The sequence below is a fragment of the Bos mutus genome, chromosome 23 (genome assembly GCF_027580195.1).
Source record: "Bos mutus isolate GX-2022 chromosome 23, NWIPB_WYAK_1.1, whole genome shotgun sequence".
Taxonomy (NCBI): domain Eukaryota; kingdom Metazoa; phylum Chordata; class Mammalia; order Artiodactyla; family Bovidae; genus Bos; species Bos mutus.
In genome coordinates this window covers 25,315,166-25,337,435 of record NC_091639.1, presented here as the reverse complement: position 1 = coordinate 25,337,435, position 22,270 = coordinate 25,315,166, and the positions used below count along the sequence as shown (strand labels likewise).

Genomic DNA, 22,270 nt, shown 5'->3' with positions numbered 1-22,270 from the left:
CAATGGAGCACACATTTCTGTCACATGCATCTCTCTATAGCAACAAGTGCAATATATCTACATAATTATCTTAAAGGGTGTGTAGTATTTCATTGTATAGATTTATCAGCATTAAATCAGAGCTCCCAGTTTTGGATGCTGAAATGCTATTTGTTTGTTGTTGTTGGTGGTGGTGGTGGTTCAGTTATTAAGTCGTGTCTTACTCTGCGACCCCGTGGACTATATAGCCTGCCAGGCTCCTCAGTTCATGGGATTTCCCAGGCAAGAATACTGGAGTGGGTTGCCATTCCCTCCTCCAGGGGATCATCCTAAGCCAGGGATCGAACCCGCATCTCCTGCTTGGCAGGCAGATTCTTTACCAAGGAGCTACCAGGGAAGCCCCTATTTGTTTTTTTAGGTTTTCTTAAATATGGAGTGGATATGCGTTAACAGCTGGTCAGTCTGAACCCATGTTAAAATTGTCTCTGCTAATAATAGAATTCTGCTGGTACTGCCGCCTTTTAAAATATGACTTTATAAACAGTGGTCTGATCCTTGGCAGATGCGGCTGCCAAGTTCAGTGTGCGCCCAGAGGCCTCTTACTTGATGGATGACTGTGGAGGTCCTGGGGTTTTCTGAGGCTGTTGCAAGTCCACTTAAGTCTCTGGTCAGACCAAAGGCTGCTCACAGCAGGGTTCCCTGCCTTATAAACAGACACCAAGCTGGCATTTTGGCCACTGTTCCTCCTCAGTCATTTATGGTTTTGTAGCATTGTGTGAGGCTGGGTATCTATGGATTCTGGAAGCATTTCTTCTTCCCTCTTTGATGGAAATTGCTGCTCTTTTGTTCTCTGTCCAACAACCAGCAGGCCACCTTCCTGCCATCTGTGTGAGCCTCCTCCCCCCACGACAGTGACACGAGGTGATGTCACTGGGTCTGTTGGTTGGTGACTTCAGCTCACGGCTGGACCTTCAGCACATAGCAAAACCTAGCCCAGATGGATGACAGAATTTCATAGCATTCGAACGTGTAGAGACTGTTCCTTCATTTTTATGGACAAAGACACAAGTATAGAGAATTTGAACCATGTGCCTAAAATCCTATATGAATGGTAGGGCTGGAATTGCTAATTCCTCATCCAGGCTTCTCCAGGGAATTGGCTACTCCAAGTCTGTAGTCAGTTCCCCTAGGGCCCTTGTAATTAGGGAACATCACTGCCTTAAGAGTCCTCTATTTGGCCTCCAGATAAAATATCATCAATGCCAAACTATGTCCATTTCCCAAATGTGCAGCTTTTAATTTTTTTTTTTAGATGGCATACTCTAGGTGTAAAACTATTAGCTTTATTAATAGTTTTAAAGGAGAACCCGAGATAAACTTTAAGATTGGACTCCTAAATAGTCCAAAGTATGATGTAATATTTTATAGTACTTTCATGGTACAGATATTATACTCAAGAAACAGAACTTTTGATTCCAATCCTATTACAATCTAAATCTAATTAAACTCTATATAAAGCAGTTGGGGGAGGTATTATGAAGAATCTATAAATGTATCCAAAATTATTAAATTCCATTTCCGTTTTCAAAGATTGCATTAAAATCAATCATAAGGTACAAAATATGTAAGTTACTAATTGTAACCCGTCTGTGTGTTCTTTAGCTCAAATCTTGCTGATATTTTAATGTGCAGGGTTTGTCTTTTCAAAGTACCGTTCAGCTACTGCTCATTTTTCATTATTGACTCTTTTGTCTAAGACGTAGAGAGACAGGAAAACATCTCCCACCCACTCTTATTTATGAGGAGAATGACCTTGAGTAGTTAAATGTCTTGGGCATGGCCACATAGCTCATTGTGTAGAGCAAATATTAACAGCCAGACTTCCCAACTTACAAACCATGATTTTTTTTTTCCCCCTTCAACCTGGCAGACCAGAATGAAATTGGTGCTGTATGTCTGGGCCTAAAGAACTGTTTGTTCGGTAAATCATGATCAAGGGTATGATTATTTTATATGCTGCAAACCGTTTTAGCCTGAGAACTTGCACACCACAAAGTCCCTGCCCTTAAAGGGACTGGCTGTTGGTGGGGAAGTGAATGCATCACCAGGGGTCAGGGGCTGGGAGAGAAGTGTGATGGGGAGGCAAGGCCAGGGTAGGTGGGAGCTAGGGCACCTTGGGGGTGGAGGTGGGGAGTCAGGAGGGGCCTTAGGGAAAGCTGGGTGTGTGTGTGCCTGCACCAGCGCCACGGCGTCAAGATGCGGTTTCTTCCAAAGAGTGCTCTCAGGCTTTACAGCTGGCACCCCTTTTAAAATATTTGTATTTATTTGGCTGCACTGAGTCTTAGTTGCGGCATGTGAGATTTCGTTCCCCAACCAGGGATTGAATCCAGGCCCCCTGCCCTGGGAGCGCAGAGCCCAAGCCACTGGACCAACCAGGGAAGTCCCTACAGCTGGCCCTTGGATGCCTATTTCTGGAAGCAGTGCCCACTCTGTCTTGGTGAAGTTAAGCCTGTCTAAGGGGGTAGTAGGGTGCTTTCCTGATGGCTCAGCAGGTAAAGAATCTACCTGCAATACAGGAGATACAGCAGATGTGGGTTCGATTCCTGGGTCGGGAAGATACCCCGGAGGAGAAAATGGCAACCCACTCCAGTATTCTTGCCTGGAGAATGTCCATGGACAGAGGAGCCTGGCGGGCTACAGTCCATGGGGTTGCAAAGAGTCAGACACGACTGGGCGACTAAGCACACAGCACTTAGTGGGCAATGCGGGTGGAGCATAGCAAGGAGCTTCTTCCGGGATTCCTTCTCCCACAGCTCATACCCCCAGTGACTCACCTCTTTTTTTTTTTCAACAGTAAAACCAAACTGATAACTTTCATTTCATCTCCCTCTGTGCTTCACCAGACATGGTAAAACCTGTGTGTAAAGAATAGAGCCCTTTAGCTCCCCAAGGCCCCCGCGAGCGTTGCTTTCCCATTAGAGCTTCTCAGCCAACACAGATCTTAGCTTCGGTGCCGTCCTGTTCCAGGCCGAGCCCTGCAGTGGATCCATCGATCCCAGGGCCAGTGCACCCCACCCATGCCCCACCTCCCCTGCTGTGCTCAGTCACCAACTGCCACAGAGGTCAGCTGGAGGCGAGGCTGTACCGAACTTAAAACTCCGGGCTCTTGGATCCCTCTGCTGGCTGATAGCGGAAGCACTGCTTAGCTTTTCCTCTTTCTGTTTTCTTGTTTTTAAATGAATTAAGGTATTCAAATGATACCTTTTTGTTTTTTCCGTTTCCCGCTTCCCCTCTTTCTGTCTTTCTGACTGACTCTTAGTTTCTCTTGGTGTCTTTAATTCCTCTATGGGCACAGTTCACAGCCGGATCCTGATGGGGGATCCATGGTGAGTGCTGGCTAAACAGATGTCTCAGGACCCGGTATAGAGCAGGCATTGGGCCCTCTGCTCATCAATGCCCCCTGCCTCTCGCACCAACCACCAACCATGTCATAATAATGGCAACATTTTGCCAGTTGAGGATTTGGGAGCAAGCCCCGTGTTGAACGCTTTACAGGCATTACATCATAAAGTCCTATGTCATTAGCTCTGCTTCCCAGATGACAAAGCCCAGGCTGGCGCTGCAGGCATGTCAACGGGATCCAGATCTCTGGAGCCAGCGTCATCCTTCCAGCCACACAAGGGCCCCCTCCTCGGGAGCCTGGGCTTTGACCCTGCTCTCTGCCTGGACATCTTCTACCCCCACTGCTGCTGCTGCTGCTGCTAAGTCGCTTCAGTCGTGTCCGACTCTGTGCGACCCCATAGACGGCAGCCCACCAGGCTCCGCCGTCCCTGGGATTCTCCAGGCAAGAACACTGGAGTGGGTTGCCATTTCCTCCTCCAACGCATGAAAGTGAAAAGTGAAAGTGAAGTCGTTCAGTCGTGTCCGACTCTCAGCGACCCCATGGACTGCAGCCCACCAGGCTCCTCTGTCCATGGGATTTTCCAGGCAAGAGTACTGGAGTGGGGTGCCACTGCCTTCTCCGACACCCCAACCCAAACCCACTTCCCCATTGTCTCTTGGGAATTCTGACTTTTCCTTAAAAGTTAGTTCAGGGGTCACTTGGAAAAGCCCGCTCACCCACCCCTTCCACCTTCTGCTTTGGTTGTTTACAGAGACCTCGTGGTCTGTGGGCAACAAGTATGTCTCTTATTCGGATTGTTTGGATGTGTGTTCTCTGTTCTATTCATGTATCGCTTATGGGTGGCCCCTGTACTGTCCTTAAATAAATATATTTTATCAATTGCTAAAACACAAGAAACAGTGAACTGCCCTCGCCTCTCGTGGGGCACTCATCCCAGGTTTCTGTCATGATTTACCTGTGTATCTGTCCATCCTGTAGAGTCTGACCTCCTCCAAGGCAGGGAGCAGATCTAATCAGTCTCCATACCCCAGCACAGAGCCCAGCTCCCAGTTATAACATAGCAGCAGGATTTGACATTCAAGCACCCAGATGGGCCAGGCAGAGTGCTCCTCACTTTATTTAGAGTCTCTCATTTAACCATCAAAACATCGCACCCAATATGGACAATGATCACCCCATTTTACAGATGAAGAGACTGAAGCTTGGCAAGGTCTGTGACTGGCCCAAAGTCGCCCAGGGAGCAGCCACCCAAACGCTTAACTCCAAGTCTCCCTAGACTTTTTTTTTTTACATTTTATTAATTTTCATGCCCTACATTTTTGACCCGATGAGGTATTTTTTTCCCTTTTAATATTGATTAAGAAGTGTGTATGGGAAGATGACATTTTCTTGGCTAAAATCTGCAGTGCCCTGAGAAACACTGCTGTATCCTTTGCTAAAGGACTCTAAAGAAAGGGAGGACATTTGAATCAATCAGGTTTTGAATTTTTCTGAAGAAAAGAGTTTGAGGAATATGAAGGTATCTGTAGATAGACTGAAAATCTATTGCTTTATTCAGTAACTTTATCTGAAATTTTGCAGCTCTTTTATGAAATAATCACCGTGCTCATCTGGTTCATGTATCACCTAAAAATTCCAAGTGCAAGTTAAATTTTTGAAGCCTGAAACTTATTGGATACAGATTTGGGTACTCAGGAAAGGCGAGTCCAAAACTACTTGCTTTCCAGAGCATAATTTAAACACACACACAATCTTTGCAATTAGATTTCATGTTAAATTTAGGCCACATGTTAATTTTGTTCAACTCTTAAGATTTCCCAGAATATTCCTTGGTCTTTACCACCCTATGGATGACCTTGAATTTCAAGTTACTATTGCTTATCTCAGATTTTCAAGTTCTCAGTGAAATTAGTGGATAATTTAAGATTAGTGCTCAAGAAATGTAGACTCTCATTCATCATATCAACATTGATCATTTTTGTATTTCAGTAAAATACTTTGTACTTTTAGAGCCTGTCTGATTACATTTTAATATTGTCTTGTTTAAGGGTGTGTGCTCGTTGTGTTCAACTCTTTGTGACCCCAGAGACTATAGCCCACCAGGCTCCTCTGTCCATGGGATTTTCCAGGCAAGAATACTGGAGTGGATTGCTATTTCTTTCTCCAGGGGATCTTCCCAGCCCAGGGATCGAACCTGCATCTCTTGAGTCTCCTGCATTGGCAGGAAGATTCTTTACCACTGAGCCATCTAGCAAATATCATCTAGCAAAGCTTTAAAGGTACCCTTAGTTACTTGGTAGATGTCATAAAAATAGGGTTGCTAACATTCCCTTTTGGAGAAGGAAATGGCAACCCACTCCAGTGTTCTTGCCTAGAGAATCCCAGGGACGGGGGAGCCTGGTGGGCTGCCATCTCTGGGGTCGCACAGAGTCGGACATGACTGAAGTGACTTAGCAGCAACATTCCATTTTACAAGACGCAACTTTGCCTCACACTGTAGAGGGTAGAAGAGATGTCAAAATCAGAATATCAGGACAGTAAGGGACCTTGGTCCAACTCTATTATTCTACATATGAAAAAAGAATGAGGCTCAAAGAAGCTGTCTACAGTCCCCGCCTGCCCAGCTGCACTAGAAAACCTGCCCCTCTCTCACGGCATCTTTGCCCATTTTTACTGTTTCCTGTAGGTAGCATCCCGGGGCAGCCATGACGACCGCCATCCTGGAGCGTCTGAGCACCCTGTCCGTGAGCGGGCAGCATCTGCGACGCCTGCCCAAGATCCTGGAGGATGGGCTGCCCAAGATGCCCGGCACCGTCCCCGAGACCGACGTGCCCCAGCTCTTCCGGGAGCCCTACATCCGCGCCGGGTACCGCCCCACCGGCCATGAGTGGCGCTACTACTTCTTCAGCCTCTTTCAGAAACACAATGAGGTGGTCAACGTCTGGACTCACCTGCTGGCGGCCCTGGCCGTCCTCCTGCGGTTCTGGGCCTTTGTGGAGGCCGAGGGCCTGCCGTGGGCCTCTGCCTACACGCTGCCCCTGCTCGTCTATGTCCTGTCCTCCATCACGTACCTCACCTTCAGCCTCCTGGCCCACCTGCTGCAGTCCAAGTCGGAGCTCTCGCACTACACCTTCTACTTCGTGGACTACGTGGGCGTGAGCGTCTACCAGTACGGCAGCGCCCTGGTCCACTTCTTCTACACCTCCGACCAAGCCTGGTACGAGCACTTCTGGCTCCTCTTCCTGCCCGCCGCCGCCTTCTGTGGCTGGTTATCCTGCGCCGGCTGCTGCTACGCCAAGTACCGCTACCGCCGGCCCTACCCGGTCATGAGGAAGATCTGCCAGGTGGTGCCGTCCGGGCTGGCTTACATCCTGGACATCAGCCCCGTGGTACATCGCGTGGTTCTATGCCACCTGTCTGGCTGCCAGGACCCAGCGGCCTGGTACCACACCCTCCAGATCATCTTCTTCCTGGTCAGTGCCTACTTCTTCTCCTGCCCGGTTCCGGAGAAGTACTTCCCTGGTTCCTGTGACATCGTGGGCCACGGGCACCAGATCTTCCACACCTTTCTGTCTGTCTGCACACTCTCCCAGCTGGAGGCCATCCTCCTGGACTATAAGGGGCGACAGGACATCTACCTGCCACGCCACAGCCCCCTGTCCATCTACCTGGCCTGCCTCTCCTTCTTCCTCGTGGTGGGCTGCAGTGCAGGCACTGCAGCCTTCTTGAGACAAAAAATCAAGGCCAGACTGACCAAGAAAGATTCCTGAGGCTGCCAGGTGGGGCGTGGTGTGGAGGCAGCCTGTCGTGATTTGGGGAGAACTTGAGTCAACAGTAGGAGATGACTTCGTGTTTTTAAGAGTGGGCTTTTAAATGAGTACATATTTCCAAGGGTGGCTATGGCTATGGCATTGGGAAGCCAAAGGTTCCAAGAGTTTTGTTATCATTGTCGTGAATGAAAGGTTTATCTTTCATCCTCTGGGCTGTAGCCTTACGAGACACAGGAAGGGAAGGGACCTCGGCTAAGGTTCGTTGGACACGGAATTAAGAACCATCTTCATGCCTGAAAGTTGAGTAGAATTCTGACTGTGGCCTCCGGGGGCCAGCCCTGGACTAAAGAGAAAATCTAACTGGACTGAAAAAATTACAAGGTGGCTGGACCACACTGTATTGAAATGGGCATTCTTCTGCGATGCTGGTCTTTGGTGATTGGATACTGGATTCGTCTGACTTCTGGTCCCTTCTCTAGCCCGCTTTTCTCAGGATGATGTCTGCCTGGCTGTTTTCTCCAGAGTGCTATTCACTCCCAGCTGTACCTTGCATGGGCATAGCGAGGACGATGAAGCAGTCATGCTTCCGGGAAATGCTTGGATCCAGGCAGACATTCAGGATATTTACTCTCATATAATACTAATGGAAACGGTACTAGAAAATACAGTGCCAAGAGCCATCAGGAGGCCCAGCCAGTAAGCATGGCTACTGTTTGGTGTCATGGGACCCTTCTGTTTTATCCCTGTGCACTGCAGGATTACTTGATATCTACTAGGGCTGCCTTACATGCCAGAAGATCTGGAGCTTTCTTCAGATAATCTTCTCCAGATTTTCACCAGCATGTTCAAAAAGCCCCTGGTAGAGTGAATTGGTTCTAGGGATCTGATTATTTCAAGAGGAACTCAAGGTCCAGCCTCTTAAATAGATGCTGCCCCATGAAGGACCCATGTAACTATCCTAGTTCACGGTCCTTGGGAAAGCATTGTACCTCAGCTTAGAGCAGCTTAAATCAAGCCCCAGAACAGGCATGTGTGTGTACTCATGCAAGGTTGGTCCCCGAAGGCTCCTTTGGGTGAGGCTGGTGAACTGAGCACCCTGTAGGCAGAATGTTCGGCTAGGACATCACTGGCCAGCAGCTTCTGTGGGATGGGGGGTGGGGGTGGGTACTTACAGTTGATGTGTCCTGGCTTCGCAGCCCCCTGAGGACCGCCTTCTGCAGTGATCCAGGGAAGGGGGCTGCATTGAAACCCTCCCCAAAGACTGCATTTCCTATCGGTATAAGGTCTCTGTTTACTAAAAAGGGAGGTGGCTTTTCACTCCAGTTTGATGAACCTCCTCTCTTCCTAGGTTACTGTCTTCGCATCTTTTTTTTCCCCTTTCTCTTGAGAGATGTGTAGGGTTTGTGCCTTATAAATGAAAATTTACAAACACTTAATACACCGCCATGTGGAATTTCCTGTTTGAGGTTATTGGGATAAGAAAAGAGAATTCATTGCCTTTCAACCGGCGGATGAAAGAAACTCAGAACACTGGAATCGCTTATCCGTCAGAAGACTCTTTCGACCTGTGTTTTTTGGGGGAGAAAAGTTCAACTGAAGCTTTCCTATAATCTTTATATCAAGAAAGCACAGCAGGAATCCCATGGTGGTCCAGTGAATAGGACTCTACACTTCCACTGCAGAGGGTGTGGGTTCAATTCCTGGTTGGGGAACTAAGATCCTATGTGCCATGGGCAGCCAAAAAAAGAGAAAGCATATGTCTTGTCAGCTATGTTGTTTCCTCCTGGTGGATTCCTCCTGGGAATCCTCAAATATCTGAACTTCTGTGCTACCCATGTGTCTTACACGAGCTTCTGGCATCCAGGCCAAATTCACCGCCAGTAAAGTTAGGGACCCTGAACGGGATTGAACTGATAAACAAAGGAATAGAAAGTTGCATCAACACAGTGCAGGTAGAGGGTCAGTTTAAAATGGAGACAAGAAAGCATCTGAAATGTTCATAATTATGGATTTGGAGACTCTCTTCTTGTAAAAGTTGAAAGAAAAGTGTAAGTCAAGCTCTTGAATGTAACCATGGTGGCTATGGTGGGCAGAGATCTGTAGGCCAAATGCAAGTATTTTTAAAGAGAGACTAGAGGGGTGATTCTCTATGCCATCCACAGACCAATGCCAGTCTGCACACGAAACAGTCTGTGACACATACAGAGCGACACTAAGTTTTTAGATATGAACATAAAATTCATAACATTTTGATTTTAATTTACCCAAGCATTGGTCCACCAAGTGATTGGAAATTTAAAAAGAAAAAGTATTTTTTCACCAGAGATATTTGAAAAGCATTGAGGTAGGAGACTACTATCTCATTAGAAATTCCAGTATCTCATGAGAAATACAGAAACAGGAAATGCAGGCGTTTTTCACTATTCAGATTCTTGAGGGTTACACACTCCTTTTAAAACAATTTCATTAAAATGACTGAATCAGTGAGGAAGCGACCTTGTTTGTTTAAAAGGAATAATTAAGTATTTAATAAAGGAGATGGTTTTTCTTACTCTACCAAAGCCAACAGTTGACATCTACTGGAAATTCTGCTATTATCTCTCTCTCTGTCTCTTTTTTTCTTTTTTTTACTAAGACTTTCAATCTATTAAAATGTAAATGCCTCTAAAAAAACTTAACTATCAGTCAGTTATATCTTGGGAATAAAGTGGATATTGTGTGTACCCCTCTACTCAACGTAAGGAGAGGGGATAGCAAGATGCAACAAATTGGGCAACTATTTGCCTGATTCCCTCTTGCAAACACTTCCTGACCTGTATTTACTAAGAAGCTAATGTTGCTGCTCTTCAGATGTTATGGTTTTATCTCCCACCTCGGCTGAAAGTACCTCACTCAGTAACACTACTCTCAATCCTCCGGTGGAAGCTTGAAATAGTAGGCGCTCAAACCACGGAATGGAGGCAGTTCTTTCCTGCCTCTGCTGTCCATCAGTTCCCCAATTGTACCGGGTTGCTTGAAAACATGAGATTCTTCCGTTGCCGTGCTGTAGTTTCAAGTGAGTCCTCCAGATGGCGCTCAAGTCTCATTCAGAGGAGGTACGGCCATTGTCCCCAAAGCCTCAGCCTAATTGTGTTGGTCCTAGTGTTTCGCTTGATGTCTTGGCAAAGAAAACATAGAACTGTTTTCTGTTTATATAAATCGACTTACACAAATGACCATTAAACATTTTGTAAATGGGTTGTTGTACTCTCAACAGCCACCTTGTGTCTTTGACAAGGTCTGTCTTAAAGAAAAGTTTTATCTAGACAAACATTGTCAGAAGGAGACCAGGACACTTCATAGCCACCTAGAGGTAGGAAAATATAAAAGCTTAAAAAAACAAATCTCCCTCCCCAAGCTCCCAAAATACCTGCCCCTCCCCAAATCCCCACTTGGTAGTAGATCAAATGGCACCTCCCTCCCCTCAAAAGCTATGGAGTTGATTTTTCTGAGGATTTCAATCTAATTGAATAAATATTTCTGATCTCATGGACAATGGTGTTAAATATTCCAAACTTTTTGAGTTGATGGATTATATTTTTTGAAGCCTAAAAATTATGAATTATACTATTGTATACTGTGTGTGCTTGAGTCACTCAGTTGTGTCAGATCCTTTGTGACCCCTTGGACTGTAGCCCACCAGGCTCCTCTGCCTGAAAAATAGAATTTTCCAGGCAAGAATACTGGAGTGGGCCATTTCCTACTCCAGAGGATCTTCGAACCCACGTCTCTTATGTCTCCTGCACTGGCAGGCGGATTGTTTACCACTAGTACCACACCTGGGGAGCGTTATATCATAATAGGTAACTATGGTTTGAAATGTGTCACCCAACAGCCAAAGGATTCTGTGGCCTATTAGATTTAAATAGCTGTGGAAAAGGTGATTCTGTTATCACGATAACAGGAAGAAAATAGCGTTCTCTGCCTAGAGGCTGTGTTACCAACCAGAGTTCTTTGCCTCCTTAATCAATAGAAATTGATCAGAGGCCAGATAAGAAATTCAGGCAAGTCTTTACCTCATAAAAGAGGTATGCATACTCAGTAGGAATCCCTACCCCCTCCCAAAGTCATTGGTTATTTCTCATTTTAAAATAATACATGCTTTTTAAAGAAGATGCCAGGGATTTCCCTGGTGGTCCAGTGGTTAAGAATCTGCCTTCCAATGCAGGGGATGAAGGTTTGATCCCTGGTCAGGGAACTAAGATTCTACAAGCAGCATAGCAACTAATCCTTTACACCACAAGGAAGACCCAGCACAGCCAAAAAAAAAAAAAAAAACTGATACTAAAAAAAAAACTTTTAATGAAAATGCCATAAAATAGAGAAAAAAGATACATCATTGGCCCATCATTAAAATGAATCCTTTCAGAGTAAGGTAAGTCATGTCAAAATGTTGTCAATAAGTTAATGAGCAATGTAATATAGAACTTCCTGAAAAGCTGGAAATTAGGAACTCCTGGGCAACCTAATACTTTGATTCTGTAGAGTACAAAAAAATCAAGTCTGGCTCAGCTGTCAGTCATGTGACACTCCCTTCTGACATTTGTGATGGCACTGTGGCTGGGATACTGGCTCATGATACAAAGCCAAGGATACATTATCTCTCGTTGAAAGAACTCTGAAATGCGAAGCAAGCCCTCAGAGAGTCCTCTGCTAGAAAGGCTTGGGCGGGAGGCAGAGCCAGCCTGTGGAACATCCTGATCCAATGGCAGTCACTCCACAAACACTGAGCCTGCAGATGCCAGGCCCTGATCTAGGCACCAGGATGCAGCCATGGGCAAAACAAATTCCAGCCCTGATGGACACTTACGCTCAGCAAAGGGGGGTGTTACTCACTCAGCTGTGTCCGACTCTTTGTGACCCCATGGACTGTAACCGCCAGGCTCCTCTGTCCATGGAATTCTCTCTGCAAGAATACTGGAATGGGTAGCCATTCCTTTCTCCGGGGAATCTTCCCTACCCAGGGGTGGAACCCCGGTCTTTTGCATTTCAGGCAGATTCTTTACTGTCTGAGCCTCCAGGGAAGACAACAAGCCATGAATTCCCTCGTGGCGTAGTGGTTAGGACTCCGCGCTTTTAGCGCCAAGGGCACAGGTTCAATTGCTGGTCAGGGAACTAAGATCCTGCAAGCTGTGTGGCCATTAAAAAATAGCTAATGTGTTAGAAGGTGATGGTGCCAAGGAGAAAGCAAGGCAGGAGGAGGCAGAGGGACAGGGTGAGTGTGCAGCTTTAACTGGGATCAGGGGAGACTACAGAAAGAGGCAGGGAAATAGCTGTGTTTTATTCTCCAGCAGAGGGAAGAATTGCAAGGACCCTGATCTCTTCAAGAAAATTAGAGATACCAGGGGGACATTTCATGCAAAGATGGGCTCGATACAGGACAGAAATGGTATGGACCTAACAGAAGCAGAAGATATTAAGAAGAGGTGGCAAGAATACACAGAAGAACTGTACAAAAAAGATCTTCACGACCCAGATAATCACAATGGTGTGATCACTGACCTAGAGCCAGACATCCTGGAATGTGAAGTCAAGTGGGCCTTAGAAAGCATCACTACGAACAAAGCTAGTGGAGGTGATAGAATTCCAGTTGAACTATTTCAAATCCTGAAAGATGATGCTGTGAAAGTGCTGCACTCAATGTGCCAGCAAATTTGGAAAACTCAGCAGTGGCCACAGGACCGGAAAAGGTCAGTTTTCATTCCAATCCCAAAGGAAGGCAATGCCAAAGAATGCTCAAACTACTGCACAATTGCACTCATCTCACACGCTAGTAAAGTAATGCTCAAAATTCTCCAAGCCAGGCTTCAGCAATACATGAACCGTAAACTTCCTGATGTTCAAGCTGGTTTTAGAAAAGGCAGAGGAACCAGAGATCAAATTGCCAATATCCGCTGGATCATGGAGAAAGCAAGAGAGTTCCAGAAAAACATCTGTTTCTGCTTTATTGACTATGCCAAAGCCTTTGGCTGTGTGGATCACAATAAACTGTGGAAAATTCTGAAAGAGATGGGAATACCAGACCACCTGACCTGCCTCTTGAGAAATCTGTATGCAGGTCAGGAAGCAACAGTTAGAACTGGACGTGGAGCAACAGACTGGTTCCAAATAGGAAAAGGAGTACGTCAAGGCTGTATATTATCACCCTGCTTATTTAACTTATATGCAGAGTACATCATGAGAAACCCTGGACTGGAAGAAAGACAAGCTGGAACCAAGATTGCTGGGAGAAATATCAATAACCTCAGATATGCAGATGACACCACCCTTATGGCAGAAAGTGAAGAGGAACTAAAAAGCCTACTGATGAAAGTGAAAGTGGAAAGTGAAAAAGTTGGTTTAAAGCTTAACATTCAGAAAACAAAGATCATGGCATCCAGTCCCATCATTCATGGGAAATAGATGGGGAAACAGTGGAAACAGTGTCAGACTTTATTTTTTTGGGCTCCAAAATCACCGCAGATGGTGACTGCAGCCATGAAATTAAAAGACGCTTACTCCTTGGAAGGAAAGTTATGACCAACCTAGATAGCATATTCAAAAGCAGAGACATTACTTTGCAACAAAAGTCCATCTAGTCAAGGCTATGGTTTTTCCTGTGGTCATGTATGGATGTGAGAGTTGGACTGTGAAGAAGGCTGAGCGCCGAAGAATTGATGCTTTTGAACTGTGGTGTTGGAGAAGACTCTTGAGAGTCCCTTGGACTGCAAGGAGATCCAACCAGTCCATTCTGAAGGAGATCAGCCCTGGAATTCTTTGGAGGGAATGATGCTGAAGCTGAAACTCCAGTACTTTGGGCACCTCATGCGAAGAGTTGACTCATTGGAAAAGACTCTGATGCTGGGAGGGATTGGGGGCAGGAGGAGAAGGGGACAACAGAGGATGAGATGGCTGAATGGAATCACTGACTCGATGGACGTGAGTCTAAGTGAACTCCAGGAGATGGTGATGGACAGGGAGGCCTGGCATGCTGCGATTCATGGGGTCGCAAAGAGTCGGACATGACTGAGCAACTGAACTGAACTGAACTGAACTGAGAACCTGTATGAATGGAGAGGTTGGAGGAGTCATCATCTGAGGACAGACTGTGAGGGCTGTGTTAGGACTCGGTCTTCTACTGTGATTTCAGGTGGGAAAATACCAGGGGAGAATCCTATCTGACAAAATTATAGAGGAGGCATTTATCTATGTGGACTCATTGCTAATTGTACATGAGCTTTGCTGGTAGAACACGGGGCAGATGCTGTGGCTTGCCAATGGTAACACAAAACCAGGTTATCATTAAGTTATCCCATTTGTGGGCCTGGCTCAGTAGATTGCTTTTCTGCGGACACACTCCTGTGCTCACAGGTTTCTTCCCAGATTTCCTGCCATTTTTTTAGTGCCTAGAATGCTGACCTCCATTCCCAGACAGGCTTTGATATTTCCTTAAGTTCCACTGACTCTGGTTTGTACCCAGGTCTCCCCCGCTCTGGGTAATCCTCCAGGTAGAAGTGCAATGAAACGTCCAGGGCAGAGTCTGCAAATAAGGAATAATAATAACCTGAACAGTTTACATTATTTAGTGCTCACCCTGCGCCAAGTCCTTCGCTCAGCTCTTTGCTTAAATTCTTTCCTTTAACCCTCATATAATCTCTGGGAAGTAGGTACGTTATGGTCCCTACTTTATAAATGAGAAAATTGGCAGATTAAGTAAAAATTTCCCCAGACTGTTTCCCCAGAATGTTAAGTAATAGCATCTCACAGAAACTCAGGCCTTTGATCCAGAGTCCATATTCTTAGGCACAAAAACAAAGTGAATGTAGAAGGCCCTTTGGTCTAACTTTCTTGTTGCCAATTGGGTGAACCGGAAACAGTATAGAATTGAAAGGGAAATGTCATGAGGATCTTCTTTTTACTTTTTTCAAGATAAATGAAATAAAGGCAGTTCGTATTTCATTTCTGGATACTTTGGTCAAGAAAAGTCCCTAGGCTGTGATTATTGGTATAATACCAATGGTGAGATTCTTTTCTTAAAAAAAATTTTTTTTTAATTTAAACTTTTTATTTTGTATTGGGGTATAGCCGATTAACAATATTGTGACAGTTTCAGGTGAACAGTGAAGGGACTCAGCCATGCATACACATGTATCCCTTCTCCCCTGAACTCCCTCCCCATCCAGGCTACCACCAATAGTGAAATTCTTAAATATTCTTTGTGCTAGAATCCCCTGCAGACCTGGTCACATGAGTCTCAGAGGCTGCAACCACCTGGGTAACCTCCAAGGACTGCAGGCAGCTCAAAGAACAACCAAGCCTGCTCACGTCAATTCCCTATGTTTCTCCTGTGAAGCTTTCTTCAACTTCAGTTCAGTCGCTCAGTCGTGTCTGACACTTTGCAACCCCATGGACTGCAGTACTCCAGGCTTCCCTGTCCATCACCAGCTTCCAGAGCTTACTCAAACTCATGTCCATCCAGTCGGTGATGCCATCCAACCATCTCATCCTCTGTCATCCCATTCTCCTCCAGCTTTCAATCTTTCCCAGCATCAGGGTCTTTTCCAAACAGTCAGTTCTTCACATCAGGTGGCCTAAGTATTGGAGTTTCAGCTTCAGCATCAGTCCTTCCAATGAACACCCAGGACTGATCTCCTTCAGAATGGACTGGTTGGATCTCCTTGCAGTCCAAGGGACTCTCAAGAGTCTTCTCCAACACCACAGTTCAAAAGCATCAATTCTTTGGCACTCAGCTTTCTGTATAGTCCAACTCTCACATCTATATATGACTACTGAGACTAGAGGAACCAGAGATCAAATTGCCAACATCCACTGGTTCATCCTCAACCTGTTAAAAATACCCTAGTTCTCAGAGTCACTCAGAGCACCATTCTGGCTAAAACAGTTTCTTGCTGCTGCTGCTCATAAGTCACTTCAGTCATGTCCAACTCTGTGTGACCCCATAGACGGCAGCCCACGAGGCTCCCCCTCCCTGGGATTCTCCAGGCAAGAACACTGGAGTGGGTTGCCATTTCCTTCTCCAATGCATGAAAGTGAAAAGTGAAAGTGAAGACACTCAGTCATGTCTGACTCTCTTGGTGACCCCTGGACTACAGCCTACCAGGCTCCTCCATCCGTGGGATTTTCCAGGCAAGAGTACTGGAGTGGGTTGCCATTGCCTTCTCCGAAACAGTTTCTTAAAGGCAACTTAATAGCAAACATCTCCATTCAGCATTTTTTCAGTCAAGAACAAATGAGCCCAGAATTTGACTAATTTTGCTGTAGGAGGGAGGAAACAGCATGAACTTTGTGCTCAATCAGTGCAAGTGGCGATTGTTGTTGTAACCATTATGATTTCTATCACTCCCCCCTGAACAGGGGGCTGTGGATTCTATCTAAACTCGCCCACCCTCCCCGTCAGCTCCTGAAATTTCTCACCAGAGTGGAGGCTCACTGCCCTGGAGAGCAGTTGTTCTCCACCCATCACAGACTAAGATGTATGTATTCCCCCACGGTTCTGTGGGTATTTTGGTGAGAGTTCCTCCTTCCACCCTCTGCACATCACAGACCATGATAGGCATCGGTGGAGAAACTTCCTGCAGTGCTCAGACCCACCCTGACAGGCTGGAAGCCTAATCCTTTCATGTATGTGGTTCCCAGGTTCTCAGCCTGTGGAGGAAACCCTACTGCTCCACTCACTCGTTTATTGCTTCTTTTTTTATTGGCATATAGTTGGATCAGTCCTGGGTGTTCTTTGGAAGGACTGATGCTAAAGCTGAAACTCCAGTACTCTGGGCACCTCATGCGAAGAGTTGATTCATTAGAAAAGACTCTGATGCTGGGAGGGTTTGGGGGCAGGAGGAGAAGGGGATGACAGAGGATGAGATGGCTGGATGGCATCACCAACTCGATGGATGTGAGTTTGAGTGAACTCCAGGAGTTGGTGATGCACAGGGAGGCCTGGCGTGCTGCAATTCATGGGGTCGCAGAGTCGGACACGACTGAGCGATTGAACTGAACTGAACTGATTTATAATGTTGTGTTAGTTTCAGGAATACAGCAAAGTGAATCAGTTAGACATATATCCACTCTTTTTTAGGTTCTTTTCCCATATAGGCCATTACAGAGTACTGAGTAGAGCTCCCTGTGCTATATAATAGGTCCTTAGTGGAAGTCACTCAGTCGTGTCTGACTCTTTGCAACCCCACGGACTATACAGTCTGTGGAATTCTCCAGGCCAGAATACTGGAGTGGGTAGCCTTTCCTTTCTCCAGGGGATCTTCCCAACCCAGGGATTGAATCCAGGTCTCCCACATTGCAGGTAGATTCTTTACCAGCTGAACCACCAGGGAAGCCCTGGTCCTTATTAGTTATCTGTTTTATATATAGAAGTATGTATATGTCAACCCCAATCCCCCAGTTTATCCCCCTCTTCGTTTTTACTTCTTGACTCACATCTATTACAGCTTGAATTATGTCTCCCCCAAAGATATGTTGACGTCCTAATCCCCAGGATCTCAGAAAGCGACCGTCTTTGGAAATGACAGCTGCAGATGTGAGTGACTGGGAGGTGATACTGAAGTAGGGTGACCCCTTAGTGCAGTGTGACCGATGTCCTTATAGAAGAGAGAGACACGGAGAGAAGGTGAGGATGCAGGGCCCCGGGATGACGCACAGAGACACGCGGGAAGAACAGCGGAGATGATGGAGGCCAAGGCTGGAGGGGTGGTCGGAACACCCAGAGGCCGGGAGGGGAGGGGTGACCCTGCGGGGAACGTGATGTCTGACTTCCGGCTTCCAGAAAGGTTGGAGCATAATGTGTGCAGTCTAAGCTCCTCGGTTCTGCTGCTGTGCGATAGCTGCCTTAGGATGTTAACACCTGTTCCAGGCGATCTCAGCTTTTACCTCCATCAACTGACACAGTCTGGCCACCCAGTGGCGTGGACTCTCAGCTCAGCAGGCTTGAGAAGGGCTGGGGGGAGACGAGAACACGGAGACCCCCGCCTCGCCACCCACACCCACTAAAGGGAGGCGCAGATCTGTGGTCTCACGCGTAAACTCAGTGGAGATACTCCGGGAAGCTTATCACGCATGTGATGGGAGGTTAAATTCAGAGAAGACATTCCGAACAGCCGGTCCCAGTGCCGCTAAAGGAGTTCCCACACATCCGACCCCACCCCGGTGAAGCCGGGGCACCTGGGCCCCCTTGGCAAGTTCCCTCTGGGGTCCTGGCCTCTTCTCATCTCCCACAGCCACCCATCCACCTGCCACGGCTGCAAAGTCACAGTCTGCTCTCCGTCCCCGTGGTGTCAAAAGGAGACGGTGACCAGGGGAACCGGACATGGGTCCAGGGCGCTGAGGGAAACCCTGATCCCCAGCCTCCTCCATGGCACAAAGGGGAAACGGGTTCCTTTCCGTAACCCAGGCTCAGAGTTTGGAGTCCCTCCTACCTGCTAAAGGATGTGGGGTGTGTAGGTGTATGTGCGTGTGTCTGTGTCTCTGTGTCTGTATCTTTGTGTCTGTTCTGTGTGCATCTGTCTATGTGTGTGTGTGTGTGCCTTTGTGTATCTATGAGATGTTTTCTGAGAGTTTGGAGAGTCCAAGAGGAAAGCGGAAAGAAAGACTTAAGTGATAGCCACCAAGCTTCCTAAATGTTACGCAGGCTTTAACATGCCCAACACACTTGCCCCTTTCTCTGTCTTCAGTTGATCATTATTTTTCCAGTTCCCTGTCTCTCTTCAAACAGCCCATTCAGGAGAGTCCCCCAGACCACATTAAGGCAGTCACTGGGCACTTCCCACAGGTCACAGAGCTGCTAAGTGGTAGAATCAGGGCCCAGCCCCAGGCCATCTGGCTCCAGAGTCCATACTTTTTTTTTTTTTAATTTTAACTTTTTGTTATAGAAAATTTCAATATATTCAAAAATAGACAGAAGTAGTTAGTGAAGTGTTTTATCGTGTCAACAAAGGTCAACTAATGGGCAATCTGGCTTCATCTACCCTGACTCACTTCTCATATTATTTTAAAGCAAATACCAGACATGTTATCGTTTTCTCCATCATACACACTTGGGTATGTATCTCTAAAAGTTTTTAGAGAAGATGAAGACATTCTTGCAAAACCACCATACCGATCATTTCTAAAATATTGAAGAACAATTCCTTAACATTCTCGCGTTCAAATTCCCAGCAGTCTCATTAATGGCATCGTTATTTTTAAAGTGTATTTGTTTACATTAGAATCTCAACAGGGCCCATACATTGCAGCTGGTTAATTTGTCACTGAAGACTTTTAATCTATTGGTTTCCCTTCCACTTCACTCTTTGTCCCCTTCCCTGCAATTCATTTATTGGTAAAAATGGGTTGTCTGTCCTGAAGAGCTTTCTACAGTCAATACTTTCAACCAACACATCATTCTGCTTCCAGGGAGCTATGATATGGACTCCTCCTTATGTAAGATTTCAGAGATGGGACAGCTCTAGACCTGAGACCCGCTGAGGCTCCCTAACTCCATAAAGTCATAGCTGAAATCTATACCTGTGAGTATGTGCTTTTGGGGAAGACAGGACAGCTTTCGCTAGGTTTTCAAAGCAATTAATGATCACTAATTCTGGCCCAGCCTTCTCAATGTAAAGATGAAAAAAAAAAACCAAAAACACATGTAAGGAAAAAAAAAAAAAAACTCGTGTAAGTTGTCCAAGTTCATAGAAACATTCATGACTCAGGGAGGACATGAACGTGGCTCTCAGCACTCTCAACATGGCTTGTTACTTTCTGTCTCATGCTGCCTATGTTCTGTTCCATGCTGTGTACATTCTGTTCCATGCTGCACATGTGAGAAGAGAGAAGGATGAAGAATGGATCGAGATGTTGAGTGGGAGATAAGCTAAACTAAGTCACTTCAGTCGTGTCCGACTCCGTGCGACCCCATAGACGGCAGCTCACCAGGCTCCCCCGTCCCTGGGATTCTCCAGGCAAGAACACTGGAGTGGGTTGCCATTTCCTTCTCCAATGCATGAAAGTGAAAGTGAAGTCGCTCAGTTGTGTCCGACTCTTAGCGACCCCATGGACTGCAGCCTACCAGGCTTCTCTGCCCATGGGATTTTCCAGGCAAGAGTACTGGAGTGGGGTGCCATTGCCTTCTCCGCTGAGTGGGAGAGGAGGCACCAAAGACATCTCCCCATGTTCAAGGTTGTCATTTACCTGAATCAGTGGATTCACGTCCTGTCTGCATTTGGAATTCAAACCTGTAATCAACATTACTGTACCATCACTCTAACACATCTCTTTCTCCATCCTGTGAAATAACAAGGCAGAGAGGTCTCAAAAACAGGATGCCAGAATCAATGATCCCTCACATGCTGAAGGAGGAATATCTTTCCCAGCTGTGCGAGGATTGGGATTAAGTGTAAGAAATACCCAATTAGTAACCAGTCATTCACCCATGTTTCCTTAATCTCTTTTGACGTGGGGATTTTGCATCAGTGAAATGAGGGGCTGGGTGGTGGTAATCACTTTCCAAGTTTTTTGACTCTGACCACAGTAATACCCACAATACCAATGGGTGTATTTGAATACATCTTAAAATGTTTTTCCACTGAATTTCACCCATTTAACATTTGATACATCCTGATAATTAATATTCTATTTCTTTTTTAAAAATAAATTCTGGTTGTCATGATCATTAAGATGATTTAAAGACCTAGTAAAGGGGATACACTGGCAGTTTGAAAAGTATTGGGTGATTTTCAAGTATTCATTTACTTGGTCAGTCATTTTATAACTGTTGACTGAGTATTTATGAGGTGCCAGACACTGTGATGGAAGCTGAGAAAATGGCACTGAACAAAGGACTTATCTTTGGGAAACTTACATACTGTGGAATCTCTAATTCTGTGAGGTTGTGTTTGATAGACTTTTTTATAGGGAAGGGAATTCCAAGTGAATCAGTTATGATAATAGAATGGGTTTGACTTAGAGGAAAAAGCATCAGAAGCACAATTTTTTTCAACCCTCTAGAAGGAACCCACTGCAAGACTAAAATAGTCTAAACTTAAATTGTATGATTTTTTTGTCAAATGAAGATTTCCTTTGTGTCCTAAACCTTCAGAATCAGCTTGGAAATCACTGCGGGTTCTTCACTCTTTTTTTTTCATACTTAGCAAAGATCAAAGTGGTTGACCAGAATGTTTTGGTAGATTCCAGAGACCGTGGAGTGATAGAAATGAAGGACAGAGAGCATCTGACCAAAGTACCTGCCCTTGCAAGGTGTCACCTCCATCAGTCTAGTTCAGTTCAGTCACTCAGTCGTGTTCGATTCTTTTCCACCCCATGGACTGCACCATGCCAGGCCCCCTGTCCATCACCAACTCCCGGAGCTTGCCCAAACTCATGTCCATTGCATCGGACAACCATCTCATCCTCTGTCATCCCCTTCTTATCCTGCCTTCAATCTTTCCCAGCATCAGGGTCTTTTCCAAGAGTCAGTTCTAAGCATCAGGTGGCCAAAGTATTGGAGCTTCAGCTTCAGCATCAGTCTTTTCAATGAATATTCAGGACTGATTTCCTTTAGAATTGACTGGTTGGATCACCTTGCAGTCCAAGGAACTCTCAAGAGTCTTCTTCAACACCATAGCTCAGAAGCGTCAATTCTTTGGCGCTCAGCTTTCTTTATAGTCCAACTCTCACATCTATACATGACAACTGGAAAAACCATAGCTTTTGACTAGACGGAAACTTGTTGGCAAAGTAGTGTCTCTGTTTTTTAATATGCTGTGTAGGTTGGTCATAGCTTTTCTTCCAAGGAGCAAGTGTCTTTTATTTCATGGCTGCAGTCACCATCTGCAGTGATTTTGAAGCCCAAGTCACCTCCACAACCACTCACTAGCAACACCGCCAGAACTTCCAAACCTCATTGAGTTTGCTTTTCATAAACCATGCTGTACCTCTTTTATCCAGCAGAGGGCAGTAGTGCATCACAGTTATTGCAGAAAGCCTGCTTGATATTAATCCTGTGATACTCAGTTCAGTTCAGTCACTCAGCCGTGGCCGACTCTTTGCGACCCCATGAATCGCAGCACGCCAGGCCTCCCTGTCCATCACC

General features: G+C 45.9%; 1 protein-coding gene across 4 annotated transcripts in view; it reads left to right on the top strand.

The window, feature by feature from the left end:
* The window catches only part of PAQR8 (progestin and adipoQ receptor family member 8), a 115,400-nt gene extending 104,621 nt beyond the window's left edge, over positions 1–10,779 (top strand). For all 4 annotated transcript variants that reach the window (XM_070361367.1, XM_070361368.1, XM_070361366.1 and 1 more), the window contains one exon: positions 6,069–10,779. In XM_070361367.1, the coding sequence (XP_070217468.1) occupies positions 6,088–7,152 (1,065 nt within the window). In that variant the 5' untranslated portion in view covers positions 6,069–6,087 and the 3' untranslated portion in view covers positions 7,153–10,779. The remainder of the gene's footprint in view (positions 1–6,068) is intronic.
* The last annotated feature ends 11,491 nt before the right edge of the window (positions 10,780–22,270 follow it).